The following is a 22,846-nucleotide window of genomic DNA, read 5'->3' on the forward strand; positions in this document are numbered from 1 at the left end:
AGTCCCATCATGCTCTGCCTGCTACAGTGACAGCGAGTGACACATTAGCCAATGATGGAACAGTAGTAGTCCCATCATCTGGCTAATGTGTTGAACGTAAAAAAAACAAACACACACGTATACAATACATACATACATACAACATACATTACACACATACAGAACATGCACCATGTGACATGCGACATGCACATGCGGCAACATACAACATGTGGCGACATGCACCATGTGACATGCACCATGCAACAACATGCACCATACGACATGCAACATGTGGGGACATGCACCATGCGACGACATGCACCATGCGACATGCACCATGTGATGACATGCACCATGCGACGACATGCACATGCGACGCCATGCAACATGTGGCGTCATGCACCATGTGCCGACATGCACCATGTGACGACATGCACCACGCGGCGACATGACATGCACCATGCGATGACATGCACATGTGACATGCACCATGGGACATGCACCATGCGGCGACATGCAACATACGACATGCAACATGCCACATATAGTACATTAACGGTCTTCCAAATTATTATGCAAATGATATTTTTCTCGGATTTTCCTAAATGGTCGGTGCAAATGAGTCAGTCTAATAAAAGTCATCACCTGTTAGATTATACATCGAATTTTATTGAAGAAACCTCCCAATGATAACAGTATAATCTCCAAAATGAATAAAAACTCAAAATGCACTGTTCCAAATTATTAGGCACAGAAGAATTTCCAAACATTTGATATGTTTTAAAGAACTGAAAATGCTCATTTGTGGAATTTGCAGCATTAGGAGGTCACATTCACCGAACAAAAAAGCTATTTAACTCCAAAACCTCCTAACAGGCCAAGTTACATGTTAACATAGGACCCCTTCTTTGATATCACCTTCACAATTCTTGCATCCATCGAACTTGTGGGTTTTTGGAGAGTTTCTGCTTGTTTTTCTTTGCATGAAGTCAGAATAGCCTCCCAGAGCTGCTGTTTTGATGTGAACTGCCTCCCACCCTTATAGATCTTTTGCTGGATGATACTCCAAAGGTTCTCTGTACGGTTGAGGTCAGGTGAAGATGGTGGCCACACCATGAGTTTATCTCCTTTTAGGCTCATAGCAGCCAATGACTCAGAGGTATTCTTTGCAGCATGAGATGGTGCATTGTCATGCATGAAGATGATTTTGCTCCTGAAAGAACGTTTCTGCTTTTTAGACCATGGAAGAAAGTTGTCAGTCAGAAACTCTAAATACGTTGCAGAGGTCATTTTCACACCTTCGGAAACCTTAAAGTGTCCTACCAGCTGTTTCCCCGTGATTCTGGCCCAAAATGTGACTCCTCCTCCTTGCTGACGTCGCAGCCTTGTTGGCACATGGTGGCAATCCACCAACCATCCACTACTCCATCCATCTGGACCATCCAGGGTTGCTTGACACTCATCAGTAAGCAAGACTATTTGGAAATTAGTGTTCATGTATGTCTGGGCCCACTTTAACCATTTCTGCTTGTGAACACTGTTTATGGGTGGCTGAATATTAGGTTTATGCACCACAGCAAGCCTTTGAAGGATCCTACACCTTGAGGTTCGAGGGACTCCAGAGGCACCAGCAGCTTCAAATAACTGTTTGCTGCTTTGTAATGGTATTTTGGCAGCTGCTCTCTTAATCTCATGAATTTGTCTGGCAGAAACCTTCCTCATTATGCCTTTATCTGCATGAACTCTGTCTGTGCTCTGATTCAGTCACAAATCTCTTCACCGTATGATGACCACTCTTAAGTTTTCGTGGAATATCTAATGTTTTCATACCTTGTCCAAGGCATTGCACTATTTAATGCTTTTCAGCAGTAGAGAGATCCTTTTTAGTTCCTATGTTACTTGAAACCTGTGGCCTGCTTAATAATGTGGAACGTAATCTTTAAGTAGTTTTACTTTAATTAGAATAATCTGGAAAACTAATTATCACATATGTTTAAGATTGATTTCAGTGATCCATTGAGCCCTGAGACACAATACCTTCCATGAGTGTATTTGAAAAACAAAACCATTAAATCTTTGACACTTAAATCCAATGTGCATAATAATTTGGAACAGTGTACATACAGTACATACATACAACATACATAGACATACAGAACATATAACATAGATTACATACTAACCATCACTTGTTACTTTGATTCCCGAAGCCAGTGTCGCCAGTAAAAAATGTTAAAATAATAAACAAACACTATACTCCCTGATCTGCAGATATCCAATTAAAACGAGTGTCCCAGGACGATCTCCCGTGGAGAGCAGCAGCATCAGCTGATACGACCGCTCTCCAGGGGCTCCAGGAATGCAATGATGGAAGGTATCCTTCCACAATGTATTCCTATGCCCCTGTGAGAAAATAGTCCCTAGTCTCACTTTTGGCATTGCTGTGTGAGAAAGTTCCCACGCAGCAAATGCCATAAAGTGAGACCAGTGAACTATAGTAACCTCTCTGATCCACTGCAGGAGCCATTGTCTCCTGTCAGTGTGTCACTGAGGGTCCTATAGAGCAGTGACATCACCCGATGTCACTGTTCTATAGGGGAGATAGTGGTGGGACACTCATTATTAATTGGACTTCGACGACAGGTAGTATACGGTTTATTATTTTACGTTTTTTGCAGGCGCTAAAGCAGACCTGGGCAAGATGTGGCCCGCCTGATGATTTTAAACGGCCAGTCACTTCTGACAGCCGCCCTCGGCACCGCTCAGCCAGACGCTTCTGAGGAGGAGCAGAGCCGGGTTGATCACCTGTTTATCGATGGCGGCGGCCATCTATCCGAAGCCGCGCGTGCGCAGATGGAGTGCTCTGCTTCACGGGGCTTCAGGAAAATGGCCGCAGGAGGCCGCACGTGCGCCGATGGAGATCGCGGCAGCCATTTTCCTGAAGCCGGGTTTGCAGATTTAGATCTCGGCTTCAGGATAATGGCCGCCGCGATTTCCATCTGCGCACGCGCGGCCTCCCGCGGCCATTTTCATGAAGCCCCATGAAGCAGAGCACTCCATCTGCGCACACGCGGCCTCGGGAAGATGGCCATCGCCACCGATATTCAACCCGGCTTTGCTGCTCACATTGTATTCCGGGCCGCTGCGTCACCACCGGTGGAAGGGACCCTGCGCACGCCATACCGCACCTCTGCCGTCGCCGCACCACTGCTGCAACCCCCCCCCCCATGTACACCAGGCCGTGGCGTCGCCCACCTAAGCAGGAAGGGACCCTGCTCAGGTGCATGCCACACCGCATCACCCCACCTCTGCCGACACCATGCCTCCTGTGACCCTGCTCTGCCACCGCCAGCCCTCAGGTAAGATACAGTAAATTCGGACAATAAGACGGACCCCCATCTTATAAAAAATCTTTTTTTCTGCAATTATCACCCCAAATTTGGGGTGCATCTTATAGTCCGAAAAATACAGTAATTAGTTCGGTCCTCTAAAACCATCCCAATTTCTCATGCGGCCCCATGGCAAAATTAATTGCCCACCCCTGTGCTAAAGTATGGTAAGTATGGTTAAATTAAGAATATTAAAATACTTTTATCTGGCTGTGTGTGTTTTTTTTTTTTTAACTCTTTCACTACTATAGGATTAATAATGGATAGGCATCATGTTGACGTCTCTCCATTATTAACCCGGCTTAATGTCACCTTACAATAACAAGGTGACATTAACCCCTTATTACCCCATATCCCACCGCTACACGGGAGTGGGAAGAGAGGGGCTAAGTGCCAGAATTGGCACATCTCACAGATGCGCCATTTCTGGGGTGGCTGCGGACTGGTATTTGTAGCTGGGGGGGGGTGGGGGAATATCCATGGCCCCTCTCTAGGCTATGAATATCAGCCTGCAGCTGTCTGCGTAGCCCTTCTGGGTATAAAATATAGGGGGACCCCACGTCGTTTTTTTTTTTTGAGGGGTCCCTCTATTTTATTAGCCAGTAAAGGCTATGCAGACAGCTGCGGGCTGATATTCATAGCCTGGGAGGGGCCATGGGTATTACCCGCTTCCTAGGCTACAAATATTGGCCCCCGACCGTCTGCTTTCCCCCTCTGGCGCAGAAAATTGCGCGGTAGCCCACGCCATTTTTAAACATTGTTCATTAACCCCTTTCTGCCAGCTGACGGAATAGTATGTCAGCTGGCAGTATCCCCCGCTTTGAGGTGGGCTTCGGCGGTGAGCCCACTTCAAAGCCGCAGCATATCAGCTGTTTTCAATACAAAAAAGAAATTTACATGATCGCTAAACTGCGTAGCGAGAAAAAAAAAAATCAAAAGCCAAAATTATGTTTCTTTGGTCGCCGCGACATTGCATTAAAATGCAATAACGGGCGATCAAAAGAACGTATCTGCACAAAAGTGGTATCATTAAAAACGTCAGCTCGGCACGCAAAAAATTAGCCCTCACCCAACCTGATATCTCAGAAAATATAGACGCTACGGGTATCGGAAAATGGCGCAATTATGTTATTTATTTTTACCAAAGTTTGCAAATTTTTTTCACCACTTAGATAAAAAAAATAACCTAGACGTGTTTGGTGTCTATGAACTCGTAATGACCTGGAGAATCATAATGGTACCGTAGGTCAGTTTTATGCTTTGTACACACGTTGCAGATTTGGGTGCAGAATTTTCTGTACAAAATCTGCATCTCCTTGCAGAAAACGCAGCTGCGTTTTTGATGCATTTTTTTCACGTTTTTTGCGCAGTTTTGATGTGGGTTTTTGTGCGGTTTTGATGCAGTTCTTGGTGTGGTTTTTGGTGCATTTTTGCGCGGTTTTGATGCAGTTTTTGTTGCATTTTTTGCGCGGTTTTGATGCATTTTTAATTTTTTTTTTGCGCGATTTTTGTGCGTTTTTTGTATGCGTTTTTGAAAGCTAAATAAAGATGTATTATTGAACAAAAAGATTTGTGATGTCATTGTCCAACCTCCTCTTTTACATTTGTCCAACCCACACTCAATTACACACAGATGGACAGATAGATGAAAGATGAAATGGATAGACAGATCTACATATAGATAGATCTATAGATGCATACATCTATCTATTCATATATCTACCTATAGATCTATCTGGATAGATATATCTATTGATAGATGTATGGCTAGTGTAGGGTGTGTGTCCACTGTCCGGATTACATCCAAATTAGCTGCAGATTGGATGCTGTGTACTTGAAGTCCCATCAGATGATGCCTGCACAGCCCCGCACACACCCGAACAGTCCTGCACACACCCGAACAGTCCCGCACAGCGCCGCACACATCCGAACAGCCAGGCACACACCCGCACAGCCTCGCACATATCAGAACAGTCCCGCACACATCCAAACAGCCCGCAGACCCCGCACACACCTGAACAGTCCCGCACACACCCGAACAGCCCGCAGACCCCGCCTGCACACACATACACGCACACAGTCACCGCCCACACACTTCCCTCCTCCCGAACTTCAGCGTTTCTCGGACCCACATCCGCAGCAGAACTGCAGATCTTTTTTACATCTGCGGTTTTGCTGCGGATGTGCCCGACTTAATGAATGTCTAAGGGTGCAGAACCGCTGCAGTTCGGCACAAAAGAAGTGACATGCTGCGGAAAAAAAGCTGCGTTTCGATGCGGCACAACAAGTCTGCGGCTCCCATACACTTACATTGGTTGTGCACTACACTGTGGATTTGATGCAATTCTGTGCATTAAAAAACACTGCGGATCTGCAATCAAATCTGCAACGTGTGCACACAGCCTTAGCATTTAGTGAACCTAGCAAAAAAGCCAAGCAAAAAACAAGTGTGGGATTGCACTTTTTTGCAATTTCATCGCACTTTGGAATTTTTTTTACATTTTCTGTTACATGACATGGTAAAACCAATGGTGTCGTTTAAAAGTAGAACTTTTCCGGCAAAAGACAAGCCCTCACTTGGCCATATTGATGGAAAAATGATGGCCCTGGAAAGAAGGGGAGCGATAAACGAAAAAAGCTCCAGGGGTGAAGGGGTTTAGAAACATGGATATGGACATATCTATGGAAATAGACATAGATATATAGATACATATCTATCTATCTATCTATCTATCTATCTATCTATCTATCTATCTATCTATCTATCTATCTATCTATCTATATCTGTCTGTGTGTAATGGAGTGTGGGTTGGACAAATATAAAAGAGGAGGTTGGACAGAAATGACATCACAAATCTTTTTGAAGGGAGAGGAGGGAGGGGTTTGGGTGTGTTTTGGAGTGGGTGTGGTAGTTCGGGCTTAGTGGCCTGTGCAAAGCATCATGGAATTTGTAGTATTAGAGCACAATAACTCAGGAGAAAGGAAGTTGTCGATTAACCCCATGAGAGCTGGATCCCACACTGAAGATGTGCTGCTACAGCATGATAAAAGGTCATATTGCTAAAATAAACACAGTGTATGTTTTCAGTGGCACATAATAGCAATATTTATGAAAAAAAAAATTATTGTAGTGGACAACTTCTTTAAGTTTCTGGTCTTGACGCTTTGATGTCTTCCTTGGTCTACCAGTATGTTTGCCTTTAACCACCTTCCCATGTTTGTATTTGGTCCAGATTTTAGCCAGAGCTGACTGTGAACAACCAACCTCTTTAGCAACATTGCGTGATGATTTACTGTCTTTTTTAAGAGTTTGAGAATCCTCTCCTTTGTTTCAATTGACATCTCTCCTGTTAGAGCCATGATTCATGTCAGTCCACTTGGTGCAACAGCTCTCCAAGGTGTGATCACTCCTTTTTAGATGCAGACTAACGAGCAGATCTAATTTTGATGCAGGTGTTAGTTTTGGGAATGAAAACTTACAGGGTGATTCCATAATTTTTTTCCTCATAATTGAGTGACTCCTTAATTTCCCCCCTATGCTTGGTTTAAAAAAAGTAACCATTACTGACTACCACATTTTTTGTTCTTGATTTCTTTTAGTGTTTCTTAAAGCCAGAAAGTTGCCATTTGAAATGACTTTAGTTTTGTGCCATGTCTGGGATCTGCTTTTTTTCTACAAAATTAAACAACTAAATGAACATCCTCCAAGGCCGGTGATTCCATAATTTTTGCGAGGGGTTGTATATACTTTTAGGGACATGGCTATTTTGCTTTACTAATTTACTATAGTCTTTAAAAAATGTGTTTTTTGTATCTTTTCTACATAGGATGACTACACACAAACTTAATCGATTTGAGAAGGCTTTTAATCTCACTTCTGGAAAAGTAATTACTCGTAAAGGAATTAAGTAAGTTGTTTGTTTTAGTGATACCCTAATGTGCTGCACCTTGTTCAAATCTTTATTGATTTTTTTTGTTTAACACTGTGTAACCCAATAAACATTTACTTCCAAAGAAAAATCATTTTTACCCACTAATTTTCTTAGTATTTTTTATATGGAATAGCAGCTGGATTTCTGTACGTTTTTAAGCCCATGTTCACACACATGCTTATGCTGGCTCTGTTCTGTCAATGTGGTGTAGGTGCAGAGTAAAGAGCCAGTCTTGTTCTAGATTTTTCCACAAAAACATTTTGCCATTAAGATGGTATATTATTCAGTGTACTGCATGTTCAGATGCCATATAGCATACTGTGTTTATTTTCTCCATAATCGCATTTTTGACTGCTTCCGCAATGGACTGCAGCTCCTTGTTTTCTTTCTTTTTTCCTTTAATTATGAATTATTTAGTTCTTTGTAAGCTCCAAATTGTTAGTCAATTTTGTGCAAACTTACCATTGGGATTGCTTAGAATGAGAAAAGAGCTGTTTAACTAGTTACGTCTCTTCTTTTGTTCCAGTTTTGTCCTGGTAAATAGTGTAGCCCTTGAGGGCGATAACTGCATAATATGCAGAGCAGCAGAAGATCAAATCCTTGAAGTGTCCCGTCAGCTTAATTGCTCTCGAAAGGTAAGATGATCTGTAGTACCTAAAAGTGTGTTTTGTGGGGGTTTCATATGCCAGTATTAATGATGGCTTGCAGGAAAAAAATGCGGTGAATTCATCAAGAGGCGCAAACCACTTAATGAATTCAGCGCATCTTGCCAGTGGTGTGCAACTCGCCAGAAATGTTACTCCGGTTGAGGTGTGTAGTAACAATAAGAAGAAGTGGCCCAACTATGGATGAATTTGATGGGTGGATGTAGTTACTCCCATCCCTCTTCTGCTTCTCCCAAGCTTCGCCTATTTTGGCACATCTGCTTGAAACTGATGTGAAAATGACAAGTCACCAACTTTTTTCTTTTTGGCTATTCAGTGTCTTACACCATTTTTCTGTCTTAAACGCTTTTATGTATTGGCCCCTAAATGTTTTAATAAAGGTGTTCACTTATTCTATTTTGTGTTAAATTGGAAATGTAGAAAGAGGTCCCCCACTTCTGAATTCTTGACATTGCGAAGAAGCTGTAAAAAAATCTGTTCTAGAAGTCTTGGTTAGACCATGTATTACTCCTGTATCTTCTCTTTGTGATGTTAGCAGATCGATGACCACTAATGCTCAATTGTCTATCAATATAAGGGTTTTATTGATTAAATAATTACTTTTAAAATAGACTTTGAGTTGTTTTTAGCTTCTTCCAATGCAATTTAATTTTTTAAAGAGGACCTTTCACTAGTTTTAGCATGTCAAACTGACCACATTATAGAATAGTGGTTGCAGAACTGGATAAAACTTGTTTCATTTTTTAATTTCTTATCTCCGTTGCAGAGACATTAGCTAGTAAAGTTGATATAAAAATTTCATCTACAACCAAATGCATTGACTCATTCCCCTGCTTGATCTTGACCTGTCATAATCAGGAGGTATTATGGTCTCCAAATGAACATGGCCCCAAAGAACGTGAGACCCGGCTTTCTCTGCGTGAGACATGTAATGACACACAGCCCTGCTCTCCTCACGGATATCACTTCTGGCATCTGTTGTGATTAAAAGAGAGAAGGGGAGTAGAATACTGCTATGTGTCATTACAAATACCATCTGCAGCTCTCATGTCATGGCACTGTCAACTCTGCTCCACTCCCCATGCTGACCGTGCAGAAAGATCCTGTTCTGGGTGATCATCAATGTGTTACAAGATCCATTCACCTGGATAGTTGCCATGTACTACTGCCACTGTCCTGGCTGCCACAGCTTTTTTCCCCTCCCAAAGTCATTTATTTCTTCATTATGCCAGGAGTGGTATTCCCTTGCAGCATATTGGCTGAATTGAGACAACCGCATTAAACTTATGATTTATGGGAGTGGGGGGGTGGGAGGAGTCAGAAAGGAGTTTTATTTGCTTCACGACACATGTACACTGAATTCACTGTTTATTATTGATAGAAAAATCATCCAGAATCTGCCAAGAAATGTAGAGGTGTTCGTCTGCTGCATCCATCAGCCCCAATCTTATTACAGGTTAGTATTGCAGTTTTTAGTGCATTTTGAGAGCGGATACTTGAATTTGTAGGTTACAGGATGAGGAGAGTCTAAGAAGTGAACAAATTTACATTTCTATGATATAGGATATATTAGAACTTCTTAGTTTTGTGTATGATAGTTAATCTTTAACACCTTCATAACGTTGCGATTTACCGTTTTTGCATTTTTTTCCCCCTTATTCCAAAAGCTATCACTTTTTAATTTTTTGTCAGTATAGACATATAAGGGCTTGTTTTGCTGGACAAGTTGTACTTTTGATCATTTGATGCATTGGAAAGTGGGAAAAAATCGAAGTGTGTTGAGATTGCAAAAAAGTGCAATCCCACAGTCGTTTTTTTTATTTACCATGTTCACTATACGGTGAAACTGATCAAGTGATATGATTCCCCAGGTCAGTAATGAGTACACAGTTACCAAACATGTATAGTGTTTTTTTTTTTTTTTTTTACTTATCTTTTAAGTGGTGAAGAAAAATTAGTAAGAAAGAAAAATTAATTGTCACTATTTTCTGAGAACTGTAACATTTTAATTTTTTTGAATATGGGGCTGTACGACACTTTGTTTTGTGCACTGATCTGATGTTTTTATTGCTACCATTTTGGAGTAGATACGATATTTTGATCACCAGTTATTGGATTTTAGTGCAATGTTGCAGTGGTCGAAAAAACGGAATTCTTTTTTTCTTGTTACGCTGTTTACTCATGAGATTAATATATTTTATATTTTGATTGGATATTTTTGAACACCGCAATACCAAATGACAAAAGTGGGGTGACTTGAACTTTTTTTGTCATATTTTTAAAAACTTTTTTTTTTTTCACTCTATTGAATTTGTCCTCTTAGGAGACTTGAAGCTGCTATTGTCTGAACGCTTGTACTATACATAGCAGTAATCACGATCTCCTTTTGAATGCCGGCCAAGGGCCTACATTCACAGAAGGATCATGATGACAGGCATAGGGGTATTCAGCATACCCCGGCTGTCATGACAACCAAATGGTGCCCCGCAATCACGTGACGGGTGTCAGTGGGTGGAATGAATGATGTGCTTCCATCCAGCGTGGCTTAAATCACGCTGTCAGTGATTGACAGTGGGATTTAACTGGTTGACATTCGAGGGCGGAGCACTGCACCCACTGCTGTTAACGGCACATGATAATTGATTAAATCAGTCATCATGTGTGAGAAAAGATGTGGGCTTGGCGCACAAGGCCACATGAAAGGCAAGAACACTACTTTTGACGTAAATTTACATCAAAGGTTGGGAAGAGGTTAAAGGGAGTGCATAATCTGAAAATGGCCTATTATTTGAATCAGGTTTTTGTATGTCAATCTTTATGTACACTGAAAATTGCAGAATTAGATTTTTTTTTTTTTACACTGGTCACTGGGGCTTCATTAGACTCGTACTTCTTGTTCTTTCAAAAACAGTTTTCACCAAGCTCAATATTTCCATAGGCAGGATTACACTGACAGGTACTACCTCTATACCCCACTGTTGGATGAGGATCCACCAATCACAATAGGACTCACCTTCTCTTCACAATGACCTTTGCACAGGCTCCTTAGACACTTCAATACAAGAAAATCTGGTCAGACACATTGTGACTATGTACATGTGGTGTTTTCCAAAACAAAACGAAGTTAAAATAAAAAAAAAAAAAACTCCAGTTGCCAATTTCTTTACTTATTTGTTTTATTTATTTATTAGCCAAGATTGACATAAATTAATGGGAGAAATACCGTATATACTCGAGTATAAGCCGACCCGAGTATAAGCCGACCCCCCTAATTTTGCCACAAAAAACTGGGAAAACTTATTGACTCGAGTATAAGCCTAGGGTAGAAAATGCAGCAGCTACCGGTGAATTTCAAAAATAAAAATAGATGCTCCATACCGTTCATTATTGCCCCATAGATGCTCCATATACAACTGTGCTATATAGAATGCTCTGCACCGTTGATTATGGCCCCATAGATGCTCCTTATAATGCTGTTCCATATATAATGCTCTGCACCTTTGATTATGGCCCCATAAATGCTCCTTAGAATGCTGTGCCCCATATATGCTCTGCACCTTTGATTATGGCCCCATAGGTGCTCCTTAGAATGCTGTGCCATATATGCTCTGCACCTTTGATTATGGCCCCATAGGTGCTCCTTAGAATGCTGTTCCATATATAATGCTCTGCACCTTTGATTATGGCCCCATAAATGCTCCTTATAATGTTGTGCCATATAATGCTCTGCACCTTTGATTATGGCCCCATAAATGCTCCTTAGAATGCTGTGCCCCATATATGCTCTGCAATCCCACAGTAGTTTTTTTTATTTACCATGTTCACTATACGGTGAAACTGATCAAGTGATATGATTCCCCAGGTCAGTATGAGTACACAGTTACCAAACATGTATAGTGTTTTTTTTTTTTTTTTTTACTTATCTTTTAAGTGGTGAAGAAAAATTAGTAAGAAAGAAAAATTGTCACTATTTTCTGAGAACTGTAACATTTTGTAACGTCACAGCGCCCTCTAACCTGAGCGTCACTGCTAGAGGACGCTGCAGACGGAGCCGTACCGGAGCGAGGAGCAGGTAATTATAGCGCTGCGCTCCCCTTACCTGCTGCGGCGCGGTCCCTGCAGTCCCTGGCTTCTCCGGCGCTGCAGCTTCTTCCTGTAATTGAGCGGTCACATGGCACCGATCATTTACAGCAATGAATATGCGGCTCCTCCCCTATGGGGGTGGAGCCGCCTATTCATTTCTGTAATGAGCGGTGCCATGTGACCGCTCAGTACAGGAAGAATCTGCAGCGCCGGAGAAGCCAGGGACTGCAGGGACCGCGCCGCAGCAGGTAAGTATGATTACACGGCCCCCGCTCTCCCTCCCCTGCTGACACCCAGGTATATGACTCGAGTATAAGCCGAGAGGGGGACTTTCAGCCCAAAAAAATGGGCTGAAAATCTCGGCTTATACTCGAGTATATACGGTACTTCATTTTCTGGAACAATTTCAAGGGTGCCAACACTTTTGGCCATGACTGTATATATAGTAACATAGTAACATAGTTAGTAAGGCCGAAAAAAGACATTTGTCCATCCAGTTCAGCCTATATTCCATCATAATAAATACCCAGATCTACGTCCTTCTACAGAACCTAATAATTATATGATACAATATTGTTCTGCTCCAGGAAGACATCCAGGCCTCTCTTGAACCCCTCGACTGAGTTCGCCATCACCACCTCCTCAGGCAAGCAATTCCAGATTCTCACTGCCCTAACAGTAAAGAATCCTCTTCTATGTTGGTGGAAAAACCATCTCTCCTCCTCCTCTTCTCTCCTCCTCTAAAATATATTTTATTTCATGTAAGGTCCATTGCCCATTTTTTGAACTAACTAATTAAATGTGGTGGAAAACTTGTGTCAGATTTGTTTCACACAAATATACATCTTTCCTCACTTGGGAGCCACTTGCTCTAGCTCTTCCTACTGAACTGACCATTCACTCTAAAACACAGCTCAAATCCGTCTTGCTCAAAACAAGCTAGATTGCCGGCTCTTTGGGGTATAAAGCTAAAGCTCCCTATTGAATTCTATGGAGAAGATGTATTGAGCGGCGACTTATTTATTTGTCCAGGAAGAGACCAGCACTCTTCATCCAAAAAAAAAAGTTTTTTGTTTCGATAACGATAAAATCAAGAACAGCAGTACTTCATGAGGCATAGAGGGAAACCATAAAAAGATAAGGCAATGCGTTTGTGTCCCTTTTTTGGGATGGAAAGAGTGCTGGTCTCTTCCTGGACTCTCTGCTTTGAGCTTTTTGACTATACAGGGAACATAATCCTTACCTTTTTATTTTTTTTCCCACTCCAGTTCTGGATTCACAGCTATACAGCTTAGTGCTACTATTTAATTGCTGCTGCTTGTTTTATTGGTATACTAGATAGAGGAGGAGAGCTGGAAAACCACACAGATTATAGAAAATATAGCAGCTTGTCATCCACTAGCACAGATAGAACTAAAAATTAGAGCAAGAGCATGCAGAAGGGAAAACTGTTAAAAAAAAATAAATTAAAAAAATAACTCCTGCAAGTCATGTCATATTCCACATGTACACACACATTTCTGGCCATAAGACTGCTCCCTTGTTCTGTAAAGGCATCAGAATTGACAGGTAGACTGAAACACTAAGCAATAATAAACCTCCACCGTTTCACTCACTAATTGAAACAAAGGGAAAAGCAAGATGGAAAATAATCCTACTGCCCTCTTTCCTGTTTCAGTGATGTATGGATGTTTTGAATTCAGCCTTATTCAATTTTTCAGCATTATCCTCTGTATCGTAAGAGTGACTCTGCATGCACTGGAGAAGATTCTGCTACTCACGAGGAAAAGAAAGTTTTGTTTAAGGAGAAATATGATGTCCTTTCCCAGGATGCATCTCAAAAGGTTTGGTTCATTGCAAACAGTTGGATTAATCTTTGGGTATAAGAACCACCATGAATGTATGGGGAACATTAATATGGCCAGCTGACTAATGTGTTTGCTTAGTAGTTCTGTGGTCTGTTTTGTCTTTGTGAAGCCATATGCATAACCATATCCTGGTTTGCAAAGCCTTTTGTTTTTCTTTATTTATGAAATTTTGAAAGGACACCTATCCTGTCCATTGGATATAGAGGCAGGGTCATTTGACATGGCATATTTGTGAGCAGCCTCCTTTAAAGGGAACCTGTCACCCCCAAAATCGAAGGTGAGCTAAGCACACCAGCATCAGGGGCTTATCTACAGCATTCTGGAATGCTGTAGATAAGCCCCCGATGTATCCTGAAAGAGGAGAAAAAGGTTAAATTATACTCACCCAGGGCGCTCCGGTGCCTCCCATTTTCATCAGATGATGTCATCTTCTTGTCTTCGCGCTGCGGCTCTGGCGCAGGCGTAATTCTCTGCCCTGTTGAGGGCAGAGCAAAGTACTGCAGTGCGCAGGCGCCGGGCCTCTCTGCCCTTTCCCGACAACAGGGCAGACAAAGTACGCCTGCGCCGGAGCCGCAGCGTGAAGCAAGAAGAGGACGTCATCGTAAGAAGATGGGAGGCCACAGACCGCGACGCCCATCGTACCGGGACTGCCCCTGGGTGAGTATAATCTAACCTCTTTTTCTTATCTTTTAGGATACATCCGGAGCTTATCTACAGCATTACAGAATGCTGTAGATAAGCCCCTGATGCCGGTGGGCTCACCTTTCATTTTGGGGGTGACAGGTTCCCTTTAAAACAAAATACACTTGTGCTAGTCTCTTTAGATGTCTAGGACCTGCTCAAGAGCAGATGGAAATATTTTGTCATCCTACTACCAAGCTGTCCTCTGCACATGCACTGTGTATTTTCTGTACTGCAGAAGGTGTGATGTTGGGAGAAGAAGGCTTTGCTGACCAGGCAACTTGGCTCTACAGAGGCAAACACACTGAACTTCAAATCCCTTTACTGGGCTTATTTTACACTTGTGTAGTCCACATTATATTGTTTTCCTCTTGGTTTAACAGTCACTTTTCAAAATGTCAGGTCTGGATAGTTCTATTTAGTCCTGACATTTCATTCTTTTTACAAATGATCACAAGAAGAGACCACTGTTGGAGTAGCCACAATCCACCAGTCAGATGGTAAAAATAATGATTTATTTAGAAATATATTAAAAATAAACACTGTATACATAAAGGTCTAATGATGATGAAATGGTAGAAGAACATCAATATCCAGTAGTATACAATGACATTATAAAAACCTGGCAAGACAACATATTTCTTACAATTCCTCTTGACAAGGCAATCTCTCGAAAAGTGCATTGGGGAAGCGTGGTGGGTGCATCAATTCCTCCATTTCATGGGTATTAGTTTCTATACACTCTTGGTCACATTTTAGGATATGGGTACTTAGGTGCAAGAGCTGTAGTAATCATTCCATCCTAATGGATCTTTCTGGTATTTTTTCCTTGCATTATTATAAAAAACAAATTTGATGTATGTTATATCTGTGTATATTATTGGATATTGATGTTCTTACACCATTTCAGCCTTATTAGACCTTTTATGTATACAGCGTTTATTTTTTAATATTTCTAAATGCCAGAAAAAAAATTGAAGCCAAAAATGTAGTCATGACACACTGTTATGGGGGGTAGCTGCTGCTGAAACTGCTGTAGGGGTAATATCCCTAATCCTAATATAGACTGCTCAAAAAAATAAAGGGAACACTTAACCCCTTCATGACCCAGCCTATTTTGACCTTAATGACCTGGCCGTTTTTTGCAATTCTGACCAGTGTCCCTTTATGAGGTAATAACTCAGGAACGCTTCAACGGATCCTAGCGGTTCTGAGATTGTTTTTTCATGACATATTGGGCTTCATGTTAGTGGTAAATTTAGGTCAATAAATTATGCGTTTGTGATAAAAACGGAAATTTGGCGAGAATTTTGAAAATTTCGCAATTTTCACAATTTGAATTTTTATTCTGTTAAACCAGAGAGTTATGTGACACAAAATAGTTAATAAATAACATTTCCCACATGTATACTTTACATCAGCACAATTTTGGAAACAAAAATTTTTTTTGCTAGGAAGTTATAAGGGTTAAAATTTGACCAGCGATTTCTCATTTTTACAACGAAATTTACAAAACCATTTTTTTTTAGGGACCACCTCACATTTGAAGTCAGTTTACGGGGTCTATATGGCTGAAAATACCCAAAAGTGACACCATTCTAAAAACTGCACCCCTCAAGGTGCACAAAACCACATTCAAGAAGTTTATTAACCCTTCAGGTGCTTCACAGCAGCAGAAGCAACATGGAAGGAAAAAATGAACATTTAACTTTTTAGTCACAAAAATTATCTTTTAGCAACAATTTTTTGATTTCACAATGGTAAAAGCAGAAACTGAACCACGAAAGTTGTCCAATTTGTCCTGAGTACGCTGATACCTCATATGTGGGGGTAAACCACTGTTTGGGCGCACGGCAGGGCTTGGAAGGGAAGGCGCGCCATTTGACTTTTTGAATGAAAAATTGGCTCCACTCTTTAGCGGACACCATGTCATGTTTGGAGAGCCCCCGTGTGCCTAAAAATTGGAGCTCCCCCACAAGTGACCCCATTTTGGAAACTAGACACCCCAAGGAACTTATCTAGATGCCTAGTGAGCACTTTAAACCCTCAGGTGCTTCACAAATTGATCTGTAAAAATGAAAAAGTACTTTTTTTTTTTCACAAAAAATTTCTTTTCCCCTCAATTTTTTCATTTTCACATGGGCAACAGGATAAAATGGATCCTAAAATTTGTTGGGCAATTTCTCCCGAATACGCCGATACCTCATATGTGGGGGTAAACCACTGTTTGGGCACACGGCAGGGCTCGGAAGGGAAGGCACGCCATTTGGCTTTTTAAATGGAAAATTAGCTCCAATCATTAGCGGACACCATGTCACGTTTGGAGAGCCCTTGTGTGCCTAAACATTGGAGATCCCCAACAAATGACCTCATTTTGGAAACTAGACCCCCCAAGGAACTTATCTAGATGCATATTGAGCACTTTAAACCCCCAGCTGCTTCACAGAAGTTTATAACGCAGAGCCATGAAAATAAAAAATAACTTTTCTTTCCTCAAAAATGATTTTTTAGCCTGGAATTTCCTATTTTGCCAAGGGTATTAGGAGAAATTGGACCCCTAATTTTGTTGTCCAGTTTGTCCTGAGTACGCTGATACCCCATATGTGGGGGTAAACCACTGTTTGGGCGCAGGGCTCGGAAGGGAAGGCACGCCATTTGGCTTTTTAAATGGAAAATTAGCTCCAATCATTAGCGGACACCATGTCACGTTTGGAGAGCCCTTGTGTGCCTAAACATTGCAGATCCCCCACAAATGACCCCATTTTGGAAATTAGACCCCCAAAGGAACTAATCTAGATGTGTGGTGAGGACTTTGAACCCCCAAGTGCTTCACAGACGTTTATAACGCAGAGCCGTGAAAATAATAAATACGTTTTCTTTCCTCAAAAATAATTATTTAGCCCAGAATTTTTTAATTTTCCCAAGGGTAACAGGAGAAATTTGACCCCAATATTTGTTGTCCAGTTTCTCCTGAGTACGCTGATACCCCATGTGTGGGGGTAAACCACTGTTTGGGCACACGTCGGGGCTCAGAAGGGAAGTAGTGACTTTTGAAATGCAGACTTTGATGGAATGGTCTGCGGGTGTCACGTTGCGTTTGCAGAGCCCCTGGTGTGCCTAAACAGTAGAAACCCCCCACAAGTGACCCCATTTTAGAAACTAGACCCCCCAAGGAACTTATCTAGATATGTGGTGAGCACTTTGAACCCCCAAGTGCTTCACAGATGTTTACAACGCAGAGCCGTGAAAATAAAAAATCATTTTTCTTTCCTCAAAAATGATGTTTTAGCAAGCATTTTTTTATTTTCCCAAGGGTTACAGGAGAAATTGGACCCCAGTAATTGTTGCGCAGTTTGTCCTGAGTATGCTGGTACCCCATATGTGGGGGTAAACCACTGTTTGGGCACACGTCGGGGCTCGGAAGTGAGGGAGCACCATTTGACTTTTTGAATACAAGATTGGCTGGAATCAATGGTGGCGCCATGTTGCGTTTGGAGACCCCTGATGTGCCTAAACAGTGGAAACCCCTCAATTCTACCTCCAACACTAACCCCAACACACCCCTAACCCTAATCCCAACTGTAGCCATAACCCTAATCACAACCCTAACCGCAACACACCCCTAACCACAACCCTAATTCCAACCCTAACCCTAAGGCTATGTGCCCACGTTGTGGATTCGTGTGAGATTTTTCTGCATCATTTTTGAAAAATCCGCGGGTAAAAGGCACTGCGTTTTACCTGCGGATTTACCGTGGATTTCCAGTGTTTTTTGTGCGGATTTTACCTGCGGATTCCTATTGAGGAACAGGTGTAAAACGCAGCGGAATCCGCACAAACAATTGACATGCTGCGGAAAATACAACGCAGCGTTTCCGCGTGGTATTTTCCGCACCATGGGCACAGCGGATTTGGTTTTCCATAGGTTTACATGGTACTGTAAACGTGATGGAACACTGCTGCGAATCTGCAGCGGCCAATCCGCTGCGGATCCGCTGCCAAATCCGCACCGTGTGCACATGGCCTAATTCTAAAGGTATGTGCACACGCTGCGGAAAATGCTGCGGATCCGCAGCAGTTTCCCATGAGTTTACAGTTCAATGTAAACCTATGGAAAACAAAAATCGCTGTACACATGCTGCGGAAAAACTGCACGGAAACGCAGCGGTTTACATTCCGCAGCATGTCGCTTCTTTCTGCGGATTCCACAGCGGTTTTACAACTGCTCCAATAGAAAATCGCAGTTGTAAAACTGCAGTGAAATGCGCAGAAAAACCGCGGTAAATCTGCCATAAATCCGCAGAGGTTTAGCACTGCGGATTTATCAAATCCGCAGCGGAAAAATCCGCAGAGGACCAGAATACGTGTGCACATACCGAAACCCTAACCCTAGTTCTTACCCCAACCTTAGTGGAAGAAAAAAAAAAAAATCTTTCTTTTATTATTGTCCCTACCTATGGGGGTGACAAAGGGGGGGGGGTCATTCAGTATTTTTTTTATTTTGATAACTGCAGTGATCAATGCACTTGAAACGAATCTGCCGGCCGGCAGATTTGGCGGGCGCACTGCGCATGCGCCCGCCATTTTGGAAGATGGCGGCGCCCAGGAAAGAAGATGGACGGACCACGGGAGGCTCGGTAAGTATGATGGGGTGGAGGGGGGGGAGGGGGGTGTGTGTATCGGAGCATGGGGGGGGTAAATCGGAGCACGGGGGGTAAATCGGAGCACGGGGGTGGGGTGCATTGGAGCATCGGGGGGTGAATCGGACTGCAGGGGGGGTGGATCGGACTGCAGGGGGGGTGGATCGGACTGCAGGGGGGGGTTGGAGCACGGGGGTGGGATTGGAGCACGGGGGTGAGCGGACAGGAGGACGGAGGGGAGCGGAGCAGTGTAAAGGACCGATCGGAGGGCTGGGGGAGGGGGGGGCGATCGGTGGGGTGGGGGCACATCAGTGTTTCCAGCCATGGCCGATGATATTGCAGCATCGGCAATGGCTGGATTGTAATATTTCACCAGTTATAATAGGTGAAATATTACAAATCGCTCTGATTGGCAGTTTCACTTTCAACAGCCAATCAGAGCGATCGTAGCCACGGGGGGGTGAAGCCACCCCCCCTGGGCTAAACTACCACTCCCCCTGTCCCTGCAGATTGGGTGAAATTGGAGTTAACCCTTTCACCGGATCTGCAGGGACGCGATCATTCTGTGACACAGCATATGAGTCACAGGTCGGATTGGCACCGACTTTCATGACGCATACGCTGTGTCACAGGTCGGGAAGGGGTTAAACAACAGAACATAACTCCAAGTAAATCAAACTGTCCACTTAGGAAGCAACACTGTTTGACAATCAATTTCACATGCTGTTGTGCAAATGGAATAGACAACAGATGGAAATTATTGGCAATTATCAAGACACACTCAATAGAGGAGTGGATCTGCAAGTGGGGACCACATCTCAGTACCAATGCTTTCTGGCTGATGTTTTGGTCACTTTTGAATGTTGGTTGTGCTTTCACACTCGCGGTAGCATGAGACGGACTCTACAACCCACACAAGTGGCTCAGGTAGTGCAGCTCATCCAGGATGGCACATCAATGCGAGCTGTGGCAAGAAGGTTGGCTGTGTCTGTCAGCGTAGTGTCCAGAGGCGCTACCAGGAGACAGGCCAGTATACCAGGAGATGTGGAGGGCGCCTTGGGAGGGCAACAACCAACCAGCAGGACCACTATCTCAGCCTTTGTGCAAGGAGGAACAGGAGGAGCACTGCCAGAGCCATGCAAAATGACCTTCTGCAAGCCACATATGCATGTCTGCACAAACGGTTAGAAACCGACTCCATAAGGATGGTCTGAGTGCCCGACGTCCGCAAATGGGGGTTGTGCTCACAGCCCAACACCGTGCAGGACGCTTGGCATTTGCCACAGAACACCAGGATTGGCAAATTCGCCACTGGCGCCCTGTGCTCTTCACACAGATGAAAGCAGGTTCACACTGAGCACATGTCGCAGAGTCTGGAGATGCTGTGGAGAGATATCTGCCTGCATCATCCTTCAGCATGACCGGTTTGGCAGTGGGTCAGTAATTGTGTGGGGTGGCATTTCTTTGGAGGGCTGCACAGCCCTCCATGTGCTCGCCAGAGGTAGCCTGACTGCCATTAGGTACCAAGATGAGATCCTCAGACCCCTTGTGAGACCATATGCTGGTGCGGTTGGCCCTGGGTTCCTCCTAATACAGGACAATGCAAGACCTCTTGTGGCTGGAGTGTCAGCAGTTCCTGCAAGATAAAGGCATTGAAGCTATGGACTGGCCTGCCTGTTCCCCAGACCTGAATCCGATTGAACACATCTGGGACATCATGTCTCGCACCATCCACCAATGTCACGTTGCACAACAGCAACAGACTGCCAGGAATTGGTGGATGCATTAGTCCAGGTCTTGGAGGAGATCCCTCAGGAGACCATCTGCCGCCTCATCAGGAGCATGCCCTGGCATTGTAAGGAGGTCATGCAGGCACGTGGAGGCCACACGCACTACTGAGCATCATTTCCTTGTCTTGAGGCATTTGCACTGAAGTTGGATCAGCCTGTAACTTCATTTTCCTCATTGATTTTGAGCATCATTCCAACTCCAGATCTCCGTGGTATATTAGTTATGAATTACGTTTTATAATTTTTAGGTTTTATTGTTCTCAACACATTCCATTATGTAATGAATAAAGATTTACAACTGGAATATTTCATTCAGTGACATCTAGGATGTGGGATTTTAGTGTTCCATTTATTTTTTTGAGCAGTGTATAATCATCCCCATCCAGGTATACATGCCCCCATTTTGCTGCACACATTGAAAAAAAAAAATAAACAATTCTACTTGCCTTCCCTCCACTTCTTTGCAGCGGGTCCTGTTCTGATGTCAGTAGCTGATTTCAGAGTGTAACAGCGCAAGATATCACCGCTATGCGCTCTCGCACGCTAAAGTCAGCTACCAGAATACTCACTGCACTCCACACCCAGGATTATGGGCATGGAGAGCAGTGAATATTAATTTTCTTTAACCCCTTCCCGACCTGTGACACAGCATATGCGTCATGAAAGTCGGTGCCAATCCGATCTGTGACGCATATGCTGTGTCACAGAATGATCGCGTCCCTGCAGATCCGGTGAAAGGGTTAACTCCAATTTCACCCAATCTGCAGGGACAGGGGGAGTGGTAGTTTAGCCCGGGGGGGGGGGGGGGGGGGGGTGTGGCTTCACCCCCCCGTGGCTACGATCGCTCTGATTGGCTGTTGAAAGTGAAACTGCCAATCAGAGCGATTTGTAATATTTCACCTAAAAAACTGGTGAAATATTACAATCCAGCCATGGCCGATGCTGCAATATCATCGGCCATGGCTGGAAACACTTATGCGCACCCACCCCACCGATCGCTCCCCCAGCCCCCCGATCTGTGCTCCGCTCCCCCGTCCTCCTGTCCGCTCACCCCGTGCTCCAATCACACCCCCCGTGCTCCAATCAAACCCCCCCGCACTCCGATACCCCCCCGCACAGCGATCCCCCCGTGCTCCAATCCACCCCCCCATGCTCCGATCCACCCCCCGTGCTCCGACGCCCCCCCGTGCCCTGATCTCCCCCCCCCCCTTATGCTTACCGAGCCTCCCGGGGTCCGTCCGTCTTCTTTCCAGGGCGGCGCCATCTTCCAAAGTGGCGGGCGCATGTGCAGTGCGCCCGCCAAATCTGCCGGCCGGCAGATTCGTTCCAGAGTGAATTTTGATCACTGAGATATAACCTCTCAGTGATCAAAATAAAAAAAATAGTAAATGACCCCCCCCCCTTTGTCACCCCCATAGGTAGGGACAATAAAAAAATAAAGATTTTTTTTTTTCCACTAAGGTTGGGGTAAGAACTAGGGGTAGGGTTAGGGTTCGGGATGTGCACACGTATTCTGGTCCTCTGCGGATTTTTCAGTGCTAAACCGCTGTGGATTTACCGCGGTTTTTCTGCGCATTTCACTGCGGTTTTACAACTGCGATTTTCTATTGGAGCAGTTGTAAAACCGCTGCGGAATCCGCAGAAAGAAGTGACATGCTGCGGAATGTAAACCACTGCGTTTCCGAGTTTTTCTGCAGCATGTGTACAGCGATTTTTGTTTCCCATAGGTTTACATTGAACTGTAAACTCATGGGAAACTGCTGCGGATCCGCAGCGTTTTCCGCAGCGTGTGCACATACCTTTAGAATTAGACTAT

At 43.6% G+C, this 22,846-nt stretch overlaps 1 protein-coding gene across 12 annotated transcripts in view; it reads left to right on the plus strand.

The window, feature by feature from the left end:
• MPPE1 (metallophosphoesterase 1) overlaps positions 1-22,846 on the plus strand; it is a 107,570-nt gene that overhangs the window by 46,824 nt on the left and 37,900 nt on the right. For all 12 annotated transcript variants that reach the window (XM_069731025.1, XM_069731032.1, XM_069731037.1 and 9 more), the window contains 4 exons: positions 7,199-7,279; positions 7,830-7,938; positions 9,350-9,424; positions 13,773-13,895. In XM_069731025.1, the coding sequence (XP_069587126.1) occupies positions 7,199-7,279; positions 7,830-7,938; positions 9,350-9,424; positions 13,773-13,895 (388 nt within the window). The remainder of the gene's footprint in view (positions 1-7,198; positions 7,280-7,829; positions 7,939-9,349; positions 9,425-13,772; positions 13,896-22,846) is intronic.

Source organism: Ranitomeya imitator, chromosome 6 (assembly GCF_032444005.1).
Source record: "Ranitomeya imitator isolate aRanImi1 chromosome 6, aRanImi1.pri, whole genome shotgun sequence".
Taxonomy (NCBI): Eukaryota; Metazoa; Chordata; class Amphibia; order Anura; family Dendrobatidae; genus Ranitomeya; species Ranitomeya imitator.